Below are 12,497 nucleotides of genomic sequence, written 5' to 3'. Positions count from 1 at the left end.
TGGGATGTGTCCGTGCTTCTTCCTTCTTTCTAACCATGCATTTTGCTGTCTCCTGGCTCCCTAGTGTTGAGGTCCAGCATAGGAGAAACTTGGGATAAAACCTGCATGCCCTGACGAAGTTGGGTTTTTTTCATCTGTCCCACAAGGTGCTGCATCAGGGAGCGCAGCTGGGGTTACCGTTCTTGGCACTGGGAGGCTGCATCTCCGTGCATCCCCAGATGCAAGAGGATGTTGACGAACAGGAAGAGTCCACAGGAAGGCTGCTAAAACCTGCGGCAGCTGGAGTATGCGGTGTATGAGGAGAGGAGGGGAGAGCTGGGCTTTCTCAGCCTGGAGGAGGTGAAAGAGGGATCGAACTTGCCTTTCGCTGCATAAAAGGCATCACAGGGAAGGCAGAAGTGGGCCTTTCGGAGGTGCACAGCAAAAGCACAGGAGGCTACAGGCACAACCTGCCACAAGGGCTAAAAGAGAAAATGAGGATTAGAGAGAAGAGAGCAGGGCAACAGCTCCCTTGGTCAAGGGCTTCCAGCAACATCCCCTCTCCCTTGAGTCCCTGTCTTGACAAATGAAAAAAAGGATGGAATTTCCTCTTAAGTCCACAGGATCTTGGGACATGGCTGTCCTTTGTCTTGTCTTTGCAGTGACAACACGTGTATGTACAAACGTACGTATGCATGTATATGCGACTGTGGCACCTTTCAGCTGGCGATCTGTGCCAAAGCAGCTTGTTGCCTTGTAATTCTGTATTTTCTGGTGTTGTACCACTGTCTGCTGTTTTCTGGGTTGTAGAGCAAGGAACTGAGCAGAGCAGACCTTGTTACCTATCCCCTTGCACAGGAGAGCTTAGGAGATCTGTATCCTTGGCAGTAATGCTGTTACGTTCCATTTTTAGAATAGATGGAAGGAACGTGCGGGATCAGTTCTCTCTGTCTCAGCGTACAGTGGAAGAAGATGCATTCATCAATGTGAAAATAAGAGCAGAAAAAGTTCTGTGAGATGTGAGAATATCCACAGAGAGTATTGCAATGGGTTTTCTCTCCACCTTCAAGGACAAACATCACGTGTTCTGTGTCTGCTCCCACGCCTTTCGGCAGAGGAGGGCTTGCAGAGGGTGCGAAACCTAAAGCACCGCTGCACTCGCAATCTTTGCACAGCTGTCCTAGGAGCCTGCCGCATTGGGGTTTCATTCAGTGTGTCCCTTCTTGGCTGTGGAGTTCCCTGGCTGCCAGCACAGCCTTTCTGTCACAAGGTGGAGACAGCAGACCGGTCTGTGACCAGAGCCAGCTCTCCAGATCCACGCGGGGCCTGAGCAGCTGCCTCCTGCAACCAGCACTGCAGCGGGGCTTGCAGGTACATGTAAAACCAATCAAAGCAACCAGCGCAGTGCTGCTAGTGCGTGTGAATTGCTGACAGCGGCTGCGGAGAGCGGGGCGGCGAGGCAGGGCTGATTTTCCCCTCTTGTGGTGTACAGGTTCCTGCTGGGAAGGAAAGGCTTAATGGCTACCAGGCGTGTCCGTGGGGCTGCCGTGTGGCCTTGTAAGGGTGAGCACCAGGCTTCTGCTGTCCCCAGCACTGGGGAGCTGGGGTCCACCCCCGGTGGGGGCAGTGCTAGCACCCACAGGGCTCACCCAGCAGCAGGGCTCAAGGCTACAACCACGTAGATGGAGGACGCACGCGTGCAAGTCCCTAGAAGTTAGGGACCCACGCACTTGGGATTTGAGTAAATGACTGCAAAATAAATACCACTTTCCAAGAGCAGCAGCAGTTGCGCAGCCCCCCGCAGCCAGCCGCAAGCCACACATCCACGCCAGAGCTGCAGACCCGTTGGGTATCTTCTCGCCCTCCCCTCGCCCGTGCTCCGGGCAGCGGTGACGCTGCACATCACCCACCGCACCCAGGCAGCGGGCTGCTGTCCCACGGGCAGGGAGGGCAGCTCCCACCTCCAGAGCTTCCCCCTCCCAGCTGCAGGCACCGCCACCCCCAGCAGTGCCGTGCGTCCCCAAGCGTGCACATCCTCCCTCCCTCCTTTTCTCTTTGCAAAAGCTGCGATTTCAGAGATCAAGTTGGCAGCATCACGTAAATACCCTCCGCTCCCTTCCTCGCTAGCTCTTCAGGATGTAACCAAACCCACCATTTTAGGGACACACATGGTATTTTGTGACGTTTCACTTATTTTTTCCCCCTGCCACTAGCCGTATCAATATACAAAAACAATGAGGAAACTTAGCAATGATATAGCTCTTTATATTTTCAAATCTCTGTACAAACATTAATTAAACAAAGCAAGGTAGTATGCAAAACAGTCATTGCTTAGAATAATCGACCGATGGGTTGTGCTTCAGCAGTGACACTGGGATGGGAACAAGTGTGCTGTAAGGAAAGACACAAACCAGAGGTAAAATGAGGTCTCGTCTTCAAAATTGGGGTTATGAATGGAGAAAGTAACTGTTGAGGACAGTATCTGAGAGTGTTCTTTAATATCCTTACACCAGGTTGGTAAAGCTAATGTATTCACACCATCACACAGGAAGATTGGGGAAGAGTAACTGCTTAATGCAAATAATATACAGCAATATATATATGTATGTATAAATATATATTCACACACACGTTTGATCTAAAATTTGTTAAAGACGTCTCAGCCGACCTACAACAAAAATGATATCGGTATGGTAACGGTGAAGGTATTAAAAATGCAAAAAATACTGCAGTGACCTTGACTGGGGATCCTTCCCTTCAGAGAACAGAAATTCTTTAAATTGTTACGCCTGACAGCAAACACGGCTCTTAATTTCTCCTCTCTGGAATGACTGAAGAAAACCAAACACAGCTGCCCATGAAACTCATTCCTGCACACGCAGATGCTGTTGGCACTATTAACTGTCCGTTTGTGGACAGGCAAGGGGACAGACCTTTGGCTGCAAAGGTTCTGAAAGACACCACATGTTGACGTGATCCAAGGAGAAAGCTCAGGTCCTGTCTGCTCTGCACCAGCGCCGACAGGTTCAGCATTTCAGCTGCAGCTCGTTTTTTACGGCCCCTGTCAGTCTGCATCACTCCTACCACGACCCGCTCCACAGAAACAACGACAGGAGAACTTTTGATCAGAAGCACCATCACAGCTTAGGCACATGCTGCTAGCAGACGTACTTAGGGAAAAGCAGGCCTTAGTTTTATCTACCTGGGTGTGTTTTAGGGGCAAATACCTGCCTAGTGATGAAGCACCACACATCCTGCAGCTCTAAGTACCCAACCCGCCCACCACAGCGACCCACGCAACCTTGTTCCCTGGGGGGTTGACCCAAAATCGCTGCGGATACTCCAGAGCAGTTGTTTCCATCAGGGATGGGCGGCGAGCTCAATGCACGCTAACAGATTTCCACACAGCTGGGGCCGCCTGTGCTGCCACATCTCTGGGAAAGGCTGTGGCTAGGAGGAGCCGCTGCTGCCGAGCGGCCAGTTCGTTTGGCCCGTACTCCCCGTCTCCTGCCCAAGGGCCTCTTCAGCGGGAGGGAGCAGGAATCCCATCCCACACCATCCTTTCTGCTTTAGGAACCAAAGAAACCGGCAATTTCAATTTCTCTCCCTTCCTCCTCCTGCTGCAGCCAGATGCTGCCTCAGCATCAGCACCGGCCCGAGCCCCTGGCGGGACAGGGACCAAGCCCCGGCCACCGCGCTGGGGTGCAGTGGGGCCCTGCCCCGTGGCACTGTGCTCAGCATCCCTTCCACAAGCCACAACATGTCCCTTTTCACTACTGTGCCTCCGTCACCTCCAGGTAACCCTGGGTTAAACATCAACTCCTCTCCCAACAGGAGCGCGCTGAACAAAGACATGATCTTTTAAACTCAATGGAAATCACTTAGTATTAGAAAAACACCCCAAAGATAGAAACCACACGGCAGTTCTGAGACAGGATAATTGTATTTTATACGTTTTATTTCTGTGGGGGTTTAGGTTTTAAATAACATTAGACATTTTTGTTCTGACTGTATACCTGAACTGCAGCTCTTCTTCCTTTTTGGTAAACTTTGGGATAATTTTCACAGTGGACAGTTTATGATGATAAAAATGCAAAGAATTCCAAGTGCAGCTTCTCTACAAGCACGAGCCTTCCAAGCATTAAAGCTTAATTGAAGGAATGGCAAGAATAATCTTAGCTATTTAGAAAACCACTGATATTTAAGAAAAAAGAAAAAAAATATATATATCAATTATGTGGTGACCACGACTAAGCAATTCTTAGAATTGATTCTCAGTTCCTGGGTGGTTATTTTTAAAAAGACAGCTTGGTTTCAAAAGGCGGCACTCGTCTTCCGCGAGACACACACTGCTTCGTGCTACCCAGCGCTCCGAGCCCACAGCTTTGTCTCATGCGCTTTCTCACTGAGAGAGCAGGATGAGACGTGGTTTTGCCCCTTGGGCAGCCGGCACTCTGAGATAGCACAGACCCAGACTGATGAAATGCAACACCCACTCCAAGATCCTTAGACTTTCAGCTGCAAGTTATTCTAGATTTAGAGGATGTACAGAGTAATAACACACGAAAGTCTTCTACTCCTGAGTTTCCTATGCAGTAACCGGTCACAAAAAGATTTCTCTAAGACGAGATCGCAATTGCCAGCTGTACGGGAACCCCGCTGCTGTACACCCCTAAGCACGCAGAGTCACAATTACCATCACCAGCTACACGAGGGCAAGCGGGGGCCACCACAGCTATGCAGACATCTACGCCGTTGGGGGAGAACGGTCGCTAACGAGCTCCTACACACGATACACTTCACATACAAGTGGTAAGAAATAATCTATAGTTATTACCAGGTCCTGAGTACAGCCATAATCGATATTTCAAGTGTTAGCTTTTAGGCCCAAATTTTCTTAAAACGATCCTGCAGAACATATATATTTCAAACATCTATATTTAAAATTATCTATTTTACTAACCTACAAACTTTATTATAGCTAGACTGTCATCTGGAGAAAAACACCTTAAATTAGATTTCAAGTATTCATCAACATTAAAGTTGTTACTCTTTAAGTCCTTTGAAGATCCTGAGACAAACACTCTTAGTCAATCAAAAATAAGGACAAAATAATAATAATAATTAAAAGAAGCCAAGCAGCTCCCAGAGCAGCATTGCAAGTCCCTGTGCAGGCCAGCTTCCACCCCCCCAGCCCAGGCTTTCCAGCCCCCCAACCCGCCGGGCAGACGCGCAGCTCCCGACAGAAAGGTCGGTCACAACACTGGGCAGCTGCCAGAACCTGAGTTGTCTTATCTTTCGCAGTTGCTTAAAATTATATACATCGCTATCCGTTCGTGCTCGGTGAGGGTGATTTGTGAGGAGTACGGGAGCGGCAGCAATCGCAACTCTGCCTCCCAACTCCCTTCCCAACTTGTGCACATTGAACTGCACAAAAAGTAACAAGCAGGCGAAGGAAGCCAAGCGGTGTTTTATTGACTCCCGGAAGACAGATATGGATTGCATACAACCCTGGAAAACTTCTTCCTTTTTTGAAATCCTGGAATTATAAACAAGAGAACTCATTCCTCATAAATGACCTGACACCATTCCTTCATCAAAAGGTTTTGGCATGGAACGTATTTTCTTTACAGTTTAATTTTTATCGTTCATTCAAACGGCTTAAAAAACTATGTCTATAATAATAATACTTAAATATATTGCTCATATTTGTGACTTCATAAAAAAAATAGTTTGAGCTAATACTTTCCTAGTCATCAAAAAAACCCAGAGAGACACCAACTTTTGAATGAGCACTTCAGAAAGATGGGTAAAAATAATTTGCTGGAAATTATCAACAGACTCCATTAATCAATAGACTGAGCCCCTTAAAAGAGTGTATTTCCTCTAACAGCAGTAATGATCTCAAGGAAACGCGCACGGTACGACCAGCTTTCCCTCGATCCTGCAGAAACATATGCACGTCCTCAGCTACAGCCACAAACAGAATTTCTGCAACACGAGCGAGACAAGGTTGATCTCAAAGGCAAGATGCCTGAGCGCTTGTAAAATCTGACCACACACAATTAAATGCCTTTTAGTTTTCGAATAGGTCAGCCTAAGCCTCAGTCAGATGACAACCGCAAAAGCCTTGTCGGGCTTGCAGAGGCCATGGCAGCACTTTTGGGTTCAATGAGAAGCCGACAGGATAGCTTAAGTCACCAACAAAGCTGAATAACACCGCCTGTCTATTGCAGCTTGCAACATTTGTTCCTCCGGCATCTGGAAAAGGCAGTAACCTCTGGAAGCATCAGACTTTTCCAAGGGGATCACCAGGCCACAAACTTGCTCGCCTTCCCAGAGCAGTGCTCGCTATTACCCACAATACCACCAAAACCGCATTGTTTGCACCTCAGTGCGTTACTTCTGAGACACTAACCCAGAGGTTTCAACTAATGCACAAGTAATTTGTGAGCTTGATCATTTTTTGAAGTTGAAAACATGTTCCTACTTGAGCAGTAACACAGCAGCACATCTCCTTGGCATTGGCGATTGGCCAGAAGTGGTTTGACGTCAAAGTCTCCAGCACCCCCCAAGTGTTTTCTAACCCCCTGGAGATGCTGGGGCTGAGGTACGGTTCGCTCCAGTCACAGCTTTGTGATACACAGGCTTTGGCCGTCAAGCTGGCTGAAGGAACCCACGCTCCACTCCACAGCCTCCGCGGGTGCGATGGCACAACTCTAAACGGGAACTCTGACCCAATGTGGGTCTAAAAAAGTAACCCTTGGTTTGACTTCAAAGCACGGACCAGCCCGCTGATCTGCTGTCCTGTGAGCATAGGCAAGGGGCGGTGGAGCGGAGGGACGGGAACCAGCAGCTGGAGCAGTGGGTGCACCAACTTGGTTTTGTCAGGCAAACTCTCGTGTCATGAAGCATCACCTTCATACTCGCAAAGGGAACATGGAAGATCTCGGAGATGCTCTTCAGAAAGCACAGGTGATACCTGGATGGGCATGAGCCAAGGGACGTGTTTGGACGCACGCCATGTGAGCAGAGAAGCGACACCGGACACTGGCTCATCTGCTCCTAAATGTCACGTACTAAAAAGTGTTTTTAAAAATGCCTTCTACACACCAGTTAATTAAACTGATCTCACAACATTTCCCCCTTCTATCTTATATTTTTACATAAAGCAGAAGTGTCAACACCTTCAGGAAAAACACCTTTCTAAGTAATCATCACAGCAAATGAAAGCATGTTTGAGAGCAACTTACCTAGTTAGTTTCATGAAGACCATCACACACGTAAAGCTAAAACGCAATGAAATCTCAGAGACACAACAATTTGGGTGAAAGCAGATAGAGCTCACAGGAAAGAAGTTGTAACAACTTTTTGTCCGTACAAGAGCTTTTCATTTCTGACAGGAGAGCAATTAATACCCAGCAAGTGACTGGTTTTGGCAATTCAGGCTTAGTGCCCTTAAAATGAGCAATTTAAAGTTGTCATATTACTGTTACAGTTACGATTGTATTCTGATGAGTTCCTGGGATATACAAATCACCTACTTCTAAACAGGTTTCTGCACGTTATAGACTAAACTTCTTAACTTACAAATAATTATTTTGCTGTTTCCAGTTTACAATGGTAAAAAAAAATGAAGACTTCACAATGTGTGTAAATGGGAGGTAAATGTATTTTTAAAAACAGAATAAAAAGCTGCATGTTAAAAACTGGGTCACAGACTAATAAATACATACATCAAAGACATGAAATTTTCAGCAGCTGGTTTTAAAGAGCAAGGAAGTGGGGAAAAACTAGCTGTCCAGACTCCACTCTGGCTCTGTGATCTATACGCTAGAAATATCTGCAGTTCAAAAACAAGTTAACAGAGGAGTAGAATCAGCTTTGTCGCCTATTTTCTTTTAAAAAAATTAAGCTACTTCCTAAAAGTGTGGTGTAAAACCTAGAGAAACTTTCATTTCTTCACGCACTTGATGACACTGAATTAAAAAAAGAAATTATTTTAACCCAGAAAAAATGAGTCATTGTATAGTGTAAGGACAGCCTTACTGCTAGTTTTCTACAGTAAAAGTATTTCTAGAAATACACCAGAAATTACTTTCCCATAACAAAATATACAATTATGTGTCAGATCATTGAGTTTCAATACTTAGGCAAAACAGAAACAGTTACTATGAAGTTTCAAAAAAAAAAAAAAAAAACCAAAGGGAAAAAAACCCAACTCCAAACAGTAAAAAGATGTTTTGACCACTGTGGAGATGCCAGAAAGCAGTGCTGGACACCAGGAATTTCCAGAACAACTCCCTTTCCAAAGTGATGTGCAGTCTGTGAATTAGACCGTGAGAGAAAACTGATCCTGTTCTATGGGTTTCTCCACCCAGGCTCCAAGTCCTGCCTTCAGGAATGCTTTAAACAAACACTCTTTGGCAGTTTGATACTCAGTGGCTCCTTGCTTGGTTTCGTGGTACAGGTTAGGCTTGAGGATCTTTGAGCGCAAGCTGGAGGAAAGCTGTGTGGTTTAAAGACGAGAAAAGAAGAGAGACAAGAACCTATTAAGCCAAAGGCTTTGAGAGTGACAACTATTATTAAAGCAAGGTAATGAACTACTTAAACCAAATGTTGAGGCAAAGGCAGACGTGTACAGGACTGCTCCTGCCAGCCGTCACGGTTCTGCACCCAGCTGCAACGCCCGCCTCTCACAACGCGTGTCCTTCCGCAGCAGCCACGGCACAGGCACTGCGCACGCCCCTTAGCCCCGCTAGCCTGCGCTTTGCTGTCTCCAGATTATCAGCTTCCTTTGGTGGAAGAAATCTAGACACTCCAAAGCCATTGACAGATACTTTCTTGGAGCTTTTCTTTCTGAGGGGCCAGGGCGAGACCTCTGTAGGTTCGACTGCAGTGAAACGGGGATTATTCTTCCAAATAAATTAAAATGAGAAGGCAAGCTCAAAAAAGAGAGCACCTTTTGTTTCCTTAGCTATAGATCAAGGATCATTATATCCTTGCATGCATTTTGAACGAGACATCATCAAATTAAAGAATAAGCTAGACAAATGCATTGTTCTTTTCCATTACCACATGGAGCAGTAGCTAACATCAGGCTTAGCTTAAAACAGATTCAGAAAATGGCTTCTGGATATAGAAAGCAGCACACACAGGTATTTAAGTAGTAAGAAGTGGAAAATCTAGCACTCTGGAAGACATACCTTTGCATGAATACGCATCCAGCGGCTGTAAAAAGCATGCTTACAAAGGCGAGATGCACGACCCATTTCATCTTTGCCAGTTGTAGCATTAATAACTTCTAGACCAGTGTCTCCTACTGTCCAGTTCACACTGAAGTTCGGTGCTTTCCCTGGTTGACGGGCTTCTGCATTGCTAATACCTGAAAGAAAAGTGATGTTTAATGAGAATAATAAATACTAACTCTTGATTTTTGTTTTTATTGGGGACTAAGCGATACAGCTACTAAAATCACACTGCTAAGCAGTCTTACAGGCAGCCGTTTTATTCCAAGGACATTCTCCTGCAGATTTTTCACTGACTTGTGGAGATATCGCCATGCACATCTCATTCTCAATCTGGCTAAAGTGCTGTCTCCTTGTGTCCTTCCTAGCAGGGCAGGTGTGCATCGCTGGAGCCAGGAGGAACTAGCCCCCTCAGCGGAGGAGATCCTGCAAAGCAAGGGCCCATGGGCACAGGAACACAAGTGCCTTGCCACATTAATCCCAGGAGGATCTGGTCTTGCTTATAGGGCAAACCAATGGACTAACTGAACAAATTAATCTGCAAATAATTGTGAAGCAGAAAAAAGTTGCTCTGCTCCTGCACAAGAAACCGCCCCTCTCAGAGTCCACTCAGTAGCAGGATGAGCAAGTGTAGGGAAGAGCAGATACTGCGAGGTTTTGACGGTTGTAACTCTCCGATCAATTCCCTGTCACTCTGCTGTGTAAAAAATTAGGTGCAGGTTGCTTATCTCATTTCAAAACGGGTGTGAAACTACGAACCCTGGTCATGTTTCAACTCACATCTACAATTCTGCCAAAAAAAATGGAGTACAGTCTTATTTGGAGAGGTTGTGCTTATTTAGAAGTGCCTACAATGTGCTTTTTCACTTTCTGTCATAAAAATGGAGTGAGGTCAGAGCAGCGGTACGAGACAGCAGGCTGCCTTGCAGACCAAGATGTGAAGCTGCCTACATTTCAGCAGCTGTCGAGTGTGCATCGTTAAAAGCTACCACTCTGTTTCCTATTTCTCATGGACTATGCTGGGGCATGGTGTGACTAGCACAGGCAGCAGCACCGATGCTGTGGGCACCCAAGTGAGACAAAGCCAGTCCCATCCTCTGTATCCTTCACAGAACCCCCAAACTGGCAGACATTTGAGTCTTTCAGCATAAATCCAGCTGTGCTTCAGCTGCCTACCCATTTTACATGCCCATTGCTACTTACAAAGCCCAGAAATGGCAAGCCACAGGACTCAAGAGGACTCGGATCATTTTGCTCAGATGTTAAATTGTGCAACACCTCTCAACTACGTCTTCATCTCTACTGATGGAGAAGCAAAACACCAGCAGTCTAACCCCAGTGTGAAGCGAGGCTGGCTGGCTGCCTGCCTGCCCAGCCTGCCTAGGGCAGGATTTATTCCCCCCCAGCACTCCAGCACTGCAGAGATGTACTGTATATATGACCACAGCACCGTGCTTAAAGATGACGGCAGCTGCTGCCATCCGTGTGCACCTCCTCTCTTGCATGTGCAGCCGGATGGCGCTCGGTGCTCACAAGCAGCAGCCAGGACCATGGGTCTGGGTTGTGCATGCTATGGAAAAGCTGAGGAGCACATCGGTTTTAATCCTGCAGACATCACAGGACAGCAAAATTCTACCTTTAAGATGTCTCAGTTGTCTCACCAGCAAAGAACAAAGGAACAGGGCATTTTTTTTCTTTCCAATAAGATCCCATTTTTACTTTAAAACAACTCTGAGAACCTATTTCGAATCTACTCTGAGGTTATGCTAACTCCTACACTTTATAAAATCTAGTAAATTTGGATAAATTGCATGTAAACATTACAGCAGGATGTATTTCTTGCTGATATTTGAAACACAAAAATCTAATAAACAAAATTAAGCCAACCTCAGGCATCCGAGCACTGGCTCAGCACCAGTCTCGTGGCACCTCTGGGCCAGTGTACACAAGACCTATGAGGTCTAAACGACACACTGAAATTGTTTGCTTACTATAATCAATTCCCCATTTAATAAATAAACAAACATTTTGAAATATCAATCATATTAAACTCCCTGAAGCTGTTGTATTTTTACGTTTGGTTTTTGTCAACCTGGTCACTATGACTGATAACCAGTAATTAAGTGAATAAGTAAATAATAAAAAATAATCCTATCATTCCCTATTTTCTTAAAATATAAGCTGAAAAAATCGAGAATCAGAACAAAAGTTTCGTGAAGAGCTCTTTCCAGACTTCTTTTAGGAGAGATGCATCCAGAAGCTGAAGTACAGCAGGATGACACAAATCTACGCCCAGCGATCTGCAAATTGGTGAGCGGGGATGTGGGATTCACACACTGACCGACCCAAGAGGGAAGACAGCGGTCCCTGCTGAGCAGGTACCACCAAGAATCTCAGGCAAGCAATACCTGAGGAAGACCCAGCAAGAACAGGGCTTTATGACAAGAGCTGAAAAGTCCTCATCATAACTTCCACAGTCGTTCCGAGCGGCTGGCAATGACCATGCACGTCACGCCTCCTGAAAACCGGAGCTGCTCATGCACAACACAACTTGTCCTGTGCCACTGAAGTGCAAACACTGCCGCTCCATGAGCCACACAGCGTGAAGCTTGCACCTAATAAATGGTAAATTCTGGGTGCATACAAAACGAATCTCAGCTCTGAGTCTCCAAAAGCGTATCAATTCAGGCTGCTTTTGTTACACTCATGTGTAACAGACCCGTGCTGACAAAACTCTTAGAAAAAAAAACTTCTGAGGCAAGAGAGCAAAGAAATTGCTGTCACACGACAAGCAGGTCAGTCATATTCTTTCTTTAATTTAATGATATCTGTATTACTACCTTTGCTTTTGTTCCGTATGCTACTGAACAAGTACAGGGATCAGATATAGTTCATCCAGTACTGCAAGACATCACTTGCTCCTTGAGCCTGCTTCTGCCCCATCAGCTACTCAGAGACCTGGGACATCACAAACACCCACACAAACAAATCAAATAAAGATGAGGAAGCTGAACATCCAGTATGCACCACACTCCCGTGGCAATTACACAACTGCATTCCTTAGGTTATTTTGATGAATTGAATAAATTAAAAAACAAAAAAAACCAAACATGAACAAACTCAGAATTTCAAATAGACTTAAATAACAACACCCTGTTCAGCTGATTAATTATCTGCATGAACCCTGGAGATATGGCAAAATCACTGAAGGTAGATCACGGGTAGCACAGACAGGGAATAAAGGTCATCTCAAGAGCAAAATGACTTTAG

General features: G+C 45.9%; 1 protein-coding gene across 1 annotated transcript in view; it reads right to left on the bottom strand.

Annotated features, from left to right (window-relative positions):
* Window positions 1-2,228: 2,228 nt before the first annotated feature.
* The window catches only part of ADARB1 (adenosine deaminase RNA specific B1), an 87,968-nt gene continuing 77,699 nt past the window's right edge, over window positions 2,229-12,497 (bottom strand). The window contains exons 9-10 of the mRNA XM_055719188.1: window positions 9,186-9,364; window positions 2,229-8,488 (exon numbers count right to left, since the gene is read on the bottom strand). Of these exons, the coding sequence (XP_055575163.1) occupies window positions 8,312-8,488; window positions 9,186-9,364 (356 nt within the window). The 3' untranslated portion in view covers window positions 2,229-8,311. The remainder of the gene's footprint in view (window positions 8,489-9,185; window positions 9,365-12,497) is intronic.

The sequence above is a fragment of the Falco cherrug genome, chromosome 8 (assembly GCF_023634085.1).
Source record: "Falco cherrug isolate bFalChe1 chromosome 8, bFalChe1.pri, whole genome shotgun sequence".
Classification (NCBI taxonomy): domain Eukaryota; kingdom Metazoa; phylum Chordata; class Aves; order Falconiformes; family Falconidae; genus Falco; species Falco cherrug.
Note: the sequence above shows the minus strand (reverse complement) of the source record. Positions and strands in the feature narration are given on the sequence as shown.